This window comes from Symphalangus syndactylus, chromosome 17 (assembly GCF_028878055.3).
Source record: "Symphalangus syndactylus isolate Jambi chromosome 17, NHGRI_mSymSyn1-v2.1_pri, whole genome shotgun sequence".
NCBI classification, from domain to species: Eukaryota; Metazoa; Chordata; class Mammalia; order Primates; family Hylobatidae; genus Symphalangus; species Symphalangus syndactylus.
This window is the reverse complement of record NC_072439.2, coordinates 44,794,555-44,806,621: the sequence shown is the minus strand read 5'-3', so window position 1 is coordinate 44,806,621 and position 12,067 is coordinate 44,794,555. Positions and strand designations below refer to the sequence as shown.

The 12,067-nt window shown below is 36.9% G+C and overlaps 1 protein-coding gene across 15 annotated transcripts in view; it reads left to right on the top strand.

Annotated features, from left to right (window-relative positions):
• The window catches only part of PUS7L (pseudouridine synthase 7 like), a 146,256-nt gene that overhangs the window by 8,238 nt on the left and 125,951 nt on the right, over positions 1-12,067 (top strand). For all 15 annotated transcript variants that reach the window (XR_010116415.1, XR_008652130.2, XM_063620156.1 and 12 more), the window contains exons 3-5: positions 2,122-2,281; positions 5,000-5,192; positions 8,648-8,746. Coding sequence is in view for 13 of the 15 variants with exons in the window: in XM_063620156.1 (XP_063476226.1) it covers positions 2,122-2,281; positions 5,000-5,192; positions 8,648-8,746 (452 nt within the window). In the remaining 2 variants the exon portion in view is untranslated. The remainder of the gene's footprint in view (positions 1-2,121; positions 2,282-4,999; positions 5,193-8,647; positions 8,747-12,067) is intronic.

Here is a 12,067-nt window from a genome sequence, read left to right as displayed (position 1 = left end):
TGGTACCTATTTGCCAGTCTCTAAAAATGGCTGTTTCATATGTTTTGTTCCATTTTCTATTTGTTTACAGTGGGAGGTCATCTGGTATCAGTTATTCCAACATGGCTCAAAGTGGAAGTCTCTAAAATTGAATTTTAAAATTCAGTATAATTGACTTTGTTTTTAAATATGTAATTGTTCCAAGTAATTAAGAAAATGTTATAAATCTTATACATTAAACTTATAAATTTAGTGACCCTTAGGATTTTGTAAATGTTCCCATATTGCTTACTAACTTAAATAAGATTCAATATAAAAAGACAAATTAAATCAATTAAATATTTTAAATTGAAACTACAAGTTTCATTCTCTTAAACATTCAAGTGCATAAATTTTTATGTAGATAGATTAATATTAATACAATATCATGGATTTGATTCTCTTAAATATATTTCTATACTAAATTCTAAATTTTTATGGGTGAAAAAATGCTTATCCACCTAGGCTACTATCAGCAACAAACTAATATCTCAAACAAGTTGGGGATTTCTTTTAAATTGCTGAGCTTTTTGAATGACATGTCCAAAATTGTCAGGGTGAATGGCTGCTGCTGTTGGACCTTCAAGAATGCATAGAAGTAAGACAAATAATAAATGGAAGGAACACATTTTGTTTTTTAACTTTTATGTTAGTTTCAGGGTGTACATGTGCAGGTTTGTTACAAGGGTATATTGTGTGATGCTGAGATTTGGGGTACGATGGAACCCATCACCCAGGTAGTGAGCATAGTACCCAATAGGTTGTTTTTCAGCCCTATGCCCTTCCTCTCTCTTACCTCTTATAGACCCCAGTGTCTATTGTTTCCATTTTTATGTCCACATGTACCCAGTGTTTAGCTCCTACTTATAAGTGAGAACATGAGGTGTTTGGTTTTCTGTTCCTTTGTTAATTCACTTAGGATAATGGCCTCTAGCTGCATCCATGTTGCTGCAAAGGGCATGATTTTGTTCTTTTTAATGGCTGTGTAGTATTTCATGGTGTATATGTACCACTTTTTTTTCTTTGAGACAGGGTCTCGCCCTTTCACCCAGGCTGGAGTGCAGTGGCACCATCGTGGCTTGCTACAGCCTCGACCTCCTAGGATCAAGCAGTCATCCCACCTTAGCCTCCTGGGTAGCTGTGACCACAGGTGTTTGCTACCACACCTGGCTAACTTTTTAATTTTTTGTAGAGATGGGGTCTCCATATGTTGCCCAGCCTGGTCTTAGATTGTTTGCTCTTGAAATCCTTCTGCCTCAGCCTCCCAGAGTGCTGAGATTACAGGCATGATCCACAGTACCCAGCTACATTTTCTTTATCAAATCCACTGTTGTTGGGCACGTAGGTTGATTTCATGTCTTTGGTATTCTGAATAGCGCTGCAATGAACATACAAGGGGAACACATGTTTTAGACAAAGGACTTAAATGTATGAAAGTACAAAACTGTTGAAGGCTCTAGTTAATCCAGGGATTACAAGAAGTTCTCTGTGGCAGGGTTATAGGATATGTGAAGGGAAGTGGTGCACTTGGAGACAGGAAAGGTGCATTTGGGCCAGATATGAATACCAAATGAAGGAATTTGGATTTTTTTACCTGTAAGCCTTCAATGAGCCAACCAGCACTTTAAAAATAACAGCTGAAATCTATCATGCTGATTTTATATTTTCATTAAAAAGTACTCCTTACGGCTGGGCACAGTGGCTCACGCCTGTAATCCCAGCACTTTGGGAGGCCGAGGTGGGTGGATCACGAGGCCAAGAGATCGAGACCATCCTGGCCAACATGGTGAAACCCCATCCCTGCTAAAAATACAAAAATTAGCCGGGCGTGGTGGCGTGTGCCTATAGTCCCAGGTACTCAGGAAGCTGAGGCAGGAGAATCACTGGAACCCGGGAGGCAGAGGTTGCAGTGAGCCTAGATTGCGCCACTGCACTGCAGCCTGGTGACAGAGTGAGACTCCATCTCAAAACAACAACAACAACAACAAAAAACCTCCTTACATTAATAGTTTGATTCATTATACTAATGTGTTAGTCAGCTAAGAATGTAATTGATATATGGTAGCTGCTTTTTTGTGATCTAAGATTTTTTTTTTGTTTCAGCTTTTACCCTACGAAAGGAAAACCTGGAAATGTTTGAAGCAATTGGTTTTTTAGCTATCAAACTTGGTGTTATTCCTTCGGATTTTAGTTATGCAGGCCTTAAAGACAAGAAAGCCATCACCTATCAAGCAATGGTTGTTAGAAAAGTGACTCCAGAGAGGTAATAAGATATTACTTTATAAGACTGAACTTTGGCTGGGCGTGGTGGCTCACACCTGTAGTCCCAGCACTTTGGGAGGCCGAGGCGGGTGGATCATGAAGTCAGGAGATCCAGACCATCCTGGCTAACACAGTGAAACCCCATCTCTACTAAAAATAACGAAAACAAAATTAGCCGGGTGTGGTGGCAGACGCCTGTAATCCCAGCTACTCTGGAGGCTGAGGCGGGAGAATGGCGAGAACCCAGGAGGTGGAGCTTGCAGTGAGCAGAGATAGTGCCACTGCACTCTAGCCTGGGTGACAGAGCGAGACTCCGTCTCAAAAAAAAAGAAAAAGACTGAACTTTACTTTCATACTTCATCCAATAAATACGTGTAAGATCAAAAGCTCAGAATAATACTGGGAGTATATTAACCTCACTATCAATATTCACTGATTACATGCTTATTGAACAGCACATTCTATATTCATAATTATCTTCTAAATAGAGATATGTCTTAAGTTTACATTGAAAATATAAGAAATTTTAGGATAGAAACTTTGAGAAGTGGAAGATTTAAATTGTCTAAATTGTTTCTAAACATCCTGTACTGTATTCAAATATGCATTTATATTCAGAAAAGTATCTCATAAATCATGTTTTCCTAATTAATTATATTATGCCTTTATTATCATGGATCCTTACATTTAAAATAAATCCTTGTGAAATAGAATGTAAAGTACTCAAATTTAGCCTCCGTCAGCTTAATCAAATTTTACAAATATTTTTTGTTACTATAAAAGACATATATTTATTATAGAAAATAGAAAAAAATTTTTAAAAAATGAAGTTACTGGTAAGCCTACTACTCAGAAATAACTGCAATAGGCTGGGCATGGTGGCTTACGCCATAATCCCAGTATTTTGAGAGACTGAGGCAGGCGGATCACTTGAGGTTAGGAGTTCGAGACCAGCCTGACCAACATGGTGAAACCCCATCTCTACCAAAAATATAAAAAATTAGCTGGATGTAGTGGCGTGCACCTGTAATCCCAGCTACTTGGGAGGCTGAGGCAGCAGAATTGCTTGAACAGGAAGGTGGGAGTTGCAGTGAGCAGGGATCATGCCACTGCACTCCAGCCTGGGCAACAGAGCGAGACTCTGTCTCAAAAAAATAAACAAAAATAAATAACTGCAATAACATTTTTCTCCATTTCTCTCTAGACCTTTTTCAGAGACTACATCACACAGAAACTTCTTAAAATTATTTATTATTTATTTTTTTTTGAGACGGATTTTTGCCCTTGTTGCCCAGGCTGGAGTGCAACGCACAATCTTGGCTCACTGCAATCTCTACCTCCCATGTGCAAGCGATTCTCCTGCCTCAGTCCCCTGAGTAGCTGGGATTACAGGCGCCCACCACCATGCCTGGCTAATTTTTGTATTTTTAGTAGACATAGGGTTTCACTATGTTGGCCAGGCTGGTCTCGAACTCCTGACTTCAGATGATCCACCCGCCTCAGCCTCCCAAAGTGCTGGGATTACAGGCGTGAGCCACCGCACCCAGCCAACATTTATTATATATATGAAAATCATACTGCATATACAGTTTATATTTTACTTTATAAAATAAAATAATATTGTTAGATGAAAATTTATGTCATGGAATAAATTATGTCTATCATACAGACTAATTTGTTTAACATTCCCTGTTTTTGAAAATTGAAATTCTTTCCAGCTTTTCACTGTAAATAATACCATGATTAATATTCTTATACTTAAATCTGTAACTTATAATTTCCTTAAGATAAACTTCAAAATGTGAATAATTGGGTCAAAATTCAGCCTAATTAATGTAATATCGATATATTAATTCTTAGTTAACACATGTTTAAGTATCCACTATGTGCAAGTAGACTCTTCTGAGGCTTCCGAGCTCTTATATGGGGGACAAAAAAAGTGTTTGATTTTCTTTTGTGGTCAAGAAGTGCAGGATAGGGCAGAAAGAAGAACTTTAGATGTTAAAGTATATTTAAGATGAAAGCTCCCCTCTTAGGAAGAGAGATTACTTTAATTTAGCTTATGAGTGTGGAATTTTAATTACACTTCAAGTAATAGTAAGATTTTAGCAGATGCAAAAAACTAGAGATATATTTGCAGGCAGTAAACTCAATAGTCTGTCAAGTATATAATTCCTATAAGGACTATGGAAAATATGGCTATAAAGGAAATTTTATATCAGCCCTTATAGGGTCATACAAGTTACTCTAAGAATTTGAAAACATTAATTCTTTAGGTGTTGGCAAGAATTGAAAGTTTGAGTAAGGAAGTGGTCGGAGCAGAATTTCAGGAAAATCCTCTGGTGCTAGTGATTTTTCTTGGTAATGTTGGGTAAAGAGACTGAGAAGGAAAGCAGCAGAGTTGGGGACAGGAAGATCAGGAGAACTGCTAGGAGGTTCTGTCACTCGAGCTAAGGAGAAGTCAGAAGGCCTACATAGGAAGAGTGATAACATTACTAATATATGTTCAAGTTTTTAAAATAATTCTGTTAATGCAATCCTATAATAATGGGTATTAAGCACACATTTGGTGAAGTAACATTAACTTTAGAATATTCTTAAAAAATTGTATTAGTATTCTCATATACGGGGTTGCTTGGCAACTGCCACTTAAAACCTTATTTTAAAGTAATTTTTAAATGTAAAATTTAACTGAGTTTATATGATTTATTACTTACAGGTTGAAAAATATTGAAAAAGAAATTGAAAAGAAAAGAATGAATGTCTTTAATATTCGGTCTGTAGATGATTCCCTGAGACTTGGTCAGCTCAAAGGAAATCACTTTGATATTGTCATTAGAAATTTAAAAAAACAAATAAATGATTCTGCAAACCTGAGAGAGAGAATTATGGAAGCGATAGAAAATGTTAAGGTAAGAAAACTTAATTTTAAAAGAGCATCCAGGGAAATCTTCATAGTCTCTTTCTCTACATTGAGGCAAGAGGGGAAACTTCTTTTTCTTTTGTACCTGTTTATGGGATTTTTGAAAGTGATTAATTATTTTCTAAAGTGATAAGTAGGTCCATTTGGCTTACATTTTATTTTCAGCTTAATACATTTTTGTATTTAAACAAAACAAAATATGTAAACATGATTTTAAAAATGCAGGGTATGGTGTCCTCCAGAGAAGAGGGGACAATCTACATTCATAAGAGAGAGTTTTTTTAAGCATCTGCTATATTAGAGTAGTATTTAGTCAGGGGAATTTATTTTTTGGAAATTTTGATGTATACACATTATAAATCACACACACTGTATTAGTCCATTCTCACGCTGCTAATAAGGACATACCTGAGACTGGTTAATTTATGAAGGAAAGAGGTTTAGTTGACTCACAGTTCAGCATGGCTGGGGAGACCTCAGGAAACTTATAATCATGGTGGAAAGGGAAACAAACACGTCCTTCTTCCCTTGGTGGCAGGAAGGAGAAGTGCCAAGCAAAGGAGGAAAAGCCCCTTATAAAACCATCAAATATTGTGAGAACTCACTCTCTATCATGAGAATAGCATGGGAGTAACAACCTCTAGATTCAATCCCACTGGGTCTCTCCCATGACACGTGGGGATTATGGAAACTACAATTCAAGATGAGATTTTGGTGGGGACACAGCCAAACCATATCATAAACTTTATGTTTTACAGTAAAAAATTACTTAGCATAAGTTTCTAAATGACATTTTCCAGACATTTAAACGTGCACATACTATAGCCTTCAAGACTAGATCATCTTAGATCATCTAGACATCAGCAAACTTTATACTGTAAAGGACCAGATAATAAATATTTTTGACCTTTTAGACATGTTGGTTCCTCTTGCAACTAATATACTGCCATTGTATGGATGCAGCCACAGACAATATATAAGTGAATGAACATGGCTGTGTTCCAATAAAACTTTATTTACAAAAATAGGTGTTGGACCAGGTTTCATTTGTGGGCTGTAGTAGTTTGCTAACCCCTGATCTAGATGAGTAGTTCTCAACCTGAGGAGCTTTCAAAAAATTTCACCTATTGATATCTACTCCTGAACCAATTAAAAAAGAACATTTGGGGATGCAGGTTAGGCATTAGTACTTATTTTTTAAAAACTTCTTAGGTGACTCTACTTTAGAGCCAATACGGAGAAACACTGATTCAAGTTTCTGACCACAAAGACCTTTTTACACAATTTTATACCTCTCCAACAGGAAAACAAACAAAAACTGGTTATTAATCTGCCTTGTAGTTAGGAAAATATCTTCCAACTAAAGATCTTTTAAATCTAGCACTTTCATCTGTATATAGAAGTTATCTGATTATACTCTTTATATGTTGTGTTAGTCCATTCTCATGCTGCTATGAAGAAATACCCGGGACTGGGCAATTTATGAAGAAAAGTGCTTTAACTGACTCACAGTTCCGTATAGGTGGGGAGGCCTCAGGAAACTTACAATCATGGCAGAAGGTACCTCTTCACAGGATGACAGGAGAGAGAATGAATGCCAGCAGGGGAAATGCCAGACACTTATAAAACCATCAGATCTCATGAGAACTCACTATCATGAGAACAGCATGGGAGAAAAACGACCCCATAATTCAATTCCTTCCCACCAGGTCCTTCCCACGACATGTGGGGATTGTGGGGATTACAATTCAAGATGAAATTTGGTGAGGACACAGCCAAACCATATCATATGTTGTTTTACCTTTGTTTTCCTTGACCCACCTAGAATTCTTTTTTTTCCTCAAAAACTTTTACTAAAATGATATATCTTAAAAAAGGTAGAAGTTTCTTTGAACTCTGATAGCATTTATTACCTGTCTTTCATTTGTTATTTATGAATATACAGCTGCCTATTACAAAATTCCCATTAGAAACGATTTTAGTTTTAGCCAACTTCCATTAGTTCTCATGATGTGAGAAAGGAATTGAGAAACCCTGAAAATAAGGAGTCTTTGAAGTTTTGTTTCAAGGGTTATATCTCTGTTATAAACCTTTTGTTATATCTAAGTACTTTGAAGCGTTAATTTAAAACTCTTCTGGTTACTCTAGGATATCATCTGATGTTATTTTTTCAAATTTGAAATAACTAAAAATATTTATGAGATTTAATTCAGGGAGTACTTATTCTATCTGCAATTAAATTTTTTTTTTTTTTTTTTTTTTTTTTTGAGACAGAGTCTCGCTCCGTCACCCAGGCTGGAGTGCATTGGCACGATCTCGGCTCACTGCAAGCTCCCCTTCCTGGGTTCACGCCGTTCTCCTGCCCCAGCCTCCTGAGTAGCTGGGACTACAGGCGCCGGCCACCACGCCCAACTAATGTTTTGTATTTTTAGTAGTGACGGGGTTTCACCATGTTAGCCAGGATGGTCTCCATCTCCTGACCTCATGATCCGCCCGCCTTGGCCTCCCAAAGTGCTGGGATTACAGGTGTGAGCCACCGCGCCTGGCCTGCAATTAATTTTTTAAATGACATAAGATAAAGATGCAGTTGCTTTTGTACCATGCTGATAACAAATTGGCTCAGCATCTTTTATTAAAAAGTTCTTGAGTTCGTATTCAATAATAATTGTTGACTGAATAAATGCATACTCTCCTCATAAAGTAAGTGTGGAGGACTCTTGTCTTTCAAGAAACTGGGCCTGGTGTTTTCATTGTGAGCACATGTTTAATGACTGACCAATTTCTTTAATGGTTGCAGTAGTATGTTACAGTTTTCTATTTCTTCTGAGTAATGTGACAGTTTTAAAACACGGCCTGAAGTGTTCACCTCTAGCAGGAACTGAAGTCTATATTCCTCCCCTGGAGGAATCCATTGTCCATGGAGCTGAAGTGGCTCCATTGTCTCAGGTCAGCCTTTAAGAAACTGAGATGAACTAAAGAACAAACGTTATGTAGAAAAGAGCCAGGATGTGTGCGGTTTGAAAGTAAGCCTGTTCTTAACTCCCGACATCTCCAGACAGCTGAAGAGTCTCAAAATAAGAAAGAGCATCAGAGTAGGGATCAGATCTTGGTACTAGGTGATCAACTCATTTTGGAAGCCCAGAGCTTTTCTGGCTTTAGCACTGAAAATCTCACATCCCAGGAAATCCCTCAGTAACGTGAATGGAAAGCTGACATATTTTTAAAGTTTTCTTCATTGGTTTTATGTTCTAACTGCTAATTCTGTGTTTTCTTTCCTTTTCTTTAATTGCACAGCATTTCTCAGACCATTTGGTCCCTGTGTGTATACTGCTGATTACAGAGTTATTCTATTAAAATAATTATGAAGAGAAAAATTCAATTGTGTATTTTGACACATAATTGTATTTATGTACTCTTAATTTGTTGATTATTTTGTATACATAGAAAAAAGGCTTTGTGAATTACTATGGACCACAGAGATTTGGGAAGGGAAGGAAAGTTCACACAGACCAAATTGGACTAGCTTTGCTGAAGAATGAAATGGTATGGATTTTGAAAAATGTAATCTTATCTGTTTCTGTCAATTATACTTACTACATAATCCAGCTCCTTGCTTTCTTAACTCTAGCATATAAATGCATGTAAACACACACATACCAAATATATTACATCACTGAACATTTAGTAAGCTGCTGCTCTGTCCTTGATATCACATTACAAGAAAGCCAACTGTGTGAGTGTCCTTGTGGTTAGTACATATTTGAGATTTGACACAGAAATGACTATCACTTTCCAATTTTAGTGAACTGAATAGAAGATTTAGAGGAAATTTTGACCCTACAATCCCAGAAATCAGATATCAGATCATATAAAAGATAGGAATCCACATAAATCCAGAGACTAAAAGGGGAGCAGCAAATTTGAAAACAAAATCTGACTAGTTCAAAATGAAACTAAAAATGTATGTTACAACTAAGAAGCTGCATTTGCTGAAATATTAAAAGCGTATGTGTGTATATCTACTTTTAATTTATATTTTTTATATATAATTACATATTTTTACACTAAAATGGAGTGCACATAATGGAGGAAAACTACAAAACTATACAAATTATATATTTGAACAAATGCAAGATTATTCTTATGGTAGTATCTTGTTCACTCACCTGTGTTCTAATATGATTTCTTGAGTGAAAGAGAAAGAAACAGTGAAAGATTTTGTGAGAAGTGTAGTGCATTGAACATCATCTTACATATCAAATAATGTTCAGAGCTGATGAGTTAGACCACATCTGCAAATCTATAATTAGTTCTGGGTTTCACATTTCAAAGGAGATTTTAGCAACTGGAATATAACTGATATGATAAAGTGTCTAGAAATGCTTACCTCAGCAGTGGTTCTTCAGTCTAGAAAACTCTGAAAATTAACTTGTAAAATGTTTAAAATTTTGTCATACAGAAGAAGAACTTAGTAGTTTGGGGCCCGTTGGATGCAGCAGATGTTCTACTTGAGTTCTGCCATTTGTCACATGTGTTACTATAGGTACTTAACTTTTCCAAGTTGCTTAACTTTTCCAAGCCTCGGTTTCCTTATCTGTAAAATGGAGATAGCATGTATGTCACAAGATTTTTCTGAGAATCAAATGAAAGAACTTTTGTGAAGGCAGCTAGTACAGTGCCAGACAAGCATCCATAGATGGGATGGGCTAGATGTTTAAGGGACTTGTAGTCCAGCATAAGAAAGACTTTTTCTTAACAATTGTTCAAATAACTGGAATGTCCTGTTTCTCATAACATTTAAGCAAAAGCTGGATGGCTACCCCTCTACCTCTTTCAAACCTCATATTGCATGCTCTTGAACTTTTAAAAAATTTTGCTTTAGTAGTAATAATCAATTATTGCTGTGTAACAAATTACCCCAAAATGTAGTGGTTGAAGACAACATGCATTTATTATCTAAATTTCTGAGAGTCAGAAATTTGGGAGCAGCTTAGCTGAGTGGCTCTGGATCAGGGTCTCTTGTGAGGCTGCAGTCACACAATTGGCCCAGGTGTGTAGTCTCTGAAGACTTGACCGGGATGGAGGATCTGCTTCCAAGCTCATGCTTGTGGTTGTTGGCAGGAGACTTTATTTTCTTGCTTTAAGACTATTTGTGGCATGGCTTCTTCTAGAAAGATAAGTCCAAGGATGCAAAGGAGAGAGAGAGAGACAACAGATACCGCAGTGTCTTTTATAACTAGTCTCAGAAGTGGCATACTTTCACTTCTTCTGTCTTCTGGCCACACAGACCAACCCTGATAAGTGTGGGAGAGGACTACACCATGTGTGAAGACCAAGTGATGGAGAGCATTGGGGGCCATCTTAGAGGCTGGTTCCTGCAGCTAAAAAGCTATATCTTCTTTCCTTTGCCTGAAGCACCCCCTCCCCGACCTGTATATTCTTTAGGTCTCAGTTTAAATATTCTCATTCTACTCCCCAAGAAAAAGTGAATTCCTCTTATTTTGTGATCTTGTATCATCTTGGGCTTCCCATCTTAAGTTTTATTATATTTTATTGTTATTGCTTATTTAATTTTGTCAGTAGGCAGAAAGTTTTAGTTGAACAGAGACCATGACTCTTTTACTCAATGCTCTGTCCCTAATACCCTATGCAGTACCTAGCATGTGGCAGATACCTAATAATATTTGTTTGAATAAATGAATACTGTAGAAGAAAATTGAGTCGGAAATTCGGTCAAATGACCTATTTAAGATCCTTTCCTACTCGAAGACACGTGCTTTAGAAATAAATCCCAGTGCTAAAGACAGTGATAAAATACATGAATTAGTAGATACTATTTAAAAAAAAAAAGGAACGTCTTTTAATCTATTTAGGATTTAAAATATTAAATTTGGCAACTTTTTCATTAAGATTTTGGCAATTATTTTTAAGTCCAAAGAATTCAGGAAATTGAGAGCACAAATGAAATTAAGGGCTTGCCATTCCCCTCTGCTTGCTACTTTCCTATTTTTGTCATGTGTATTGGTCCAGTCTAAAATTTATGCCATTATTTTACTCTTATGTTCTTAGCTCAATAATAGAGATAAAGGATGACAGAACTCTAGGTTGTCTGTCAATTGCCAATGACAATAGAATTTACACTGTGTACTTACTTTGATAGTACTCTCGATATAACCTCTTCTCCAATTTTATGTCTCTCTTTATCTTTTGTCTTATGAATCCTTTTTGGTTTTAAGGGAGAACCATCTTTTATATTTCCAGCATCCTTTTGTTCTTCAAGGACTTCTAAATCTTGAGAAATAAAAAAGCCAGTTAAAATATTTGTGCTGAGGCAGGAGGATCACAAGGTCAGGAGTTCGAGAGCAGCCTGGCCAATATGGTAAAGCCTGTCTCTACTAAAAATACAAAAATCAGCCGGGTGTGGTGGTGGGCGCCTATAGTCCCAGCTACTTGGGAGGCTGAGACAGGAGAATAGGTTGAACCCGGGAGGCAGAGGTTGCAGTGAGCCAAGATCGCACCACTGCACTCCAGCTTGGGTGACAGAGTGAGACTCCGTCTCAAAAAAACAAACAAACAAAAAAGATATTTGTGGCTGTGAAATGGGTGAAACATAACTTTAGTTCATTTAATCCTAACCTGAAAGTTATAGCTGTGTTTTCTTGGAAACTTCTGAGGCTTCTTTTTTTAATGTTGTCTTTCTGAGTGATTTTCTTTACTTTTGCTCTGGGAGCGAGGCGTTCTACATCTTCAGAGCGACTTCTTTTCTTCTTCCCTTTCTTGACTCAGGTAAGTTGGATACTTAAAATCTTTCTTGTTTTTTTTCTTTTTCTTTGAGGGTTGCTTTTGGAGTTCACTAGTTTCTAC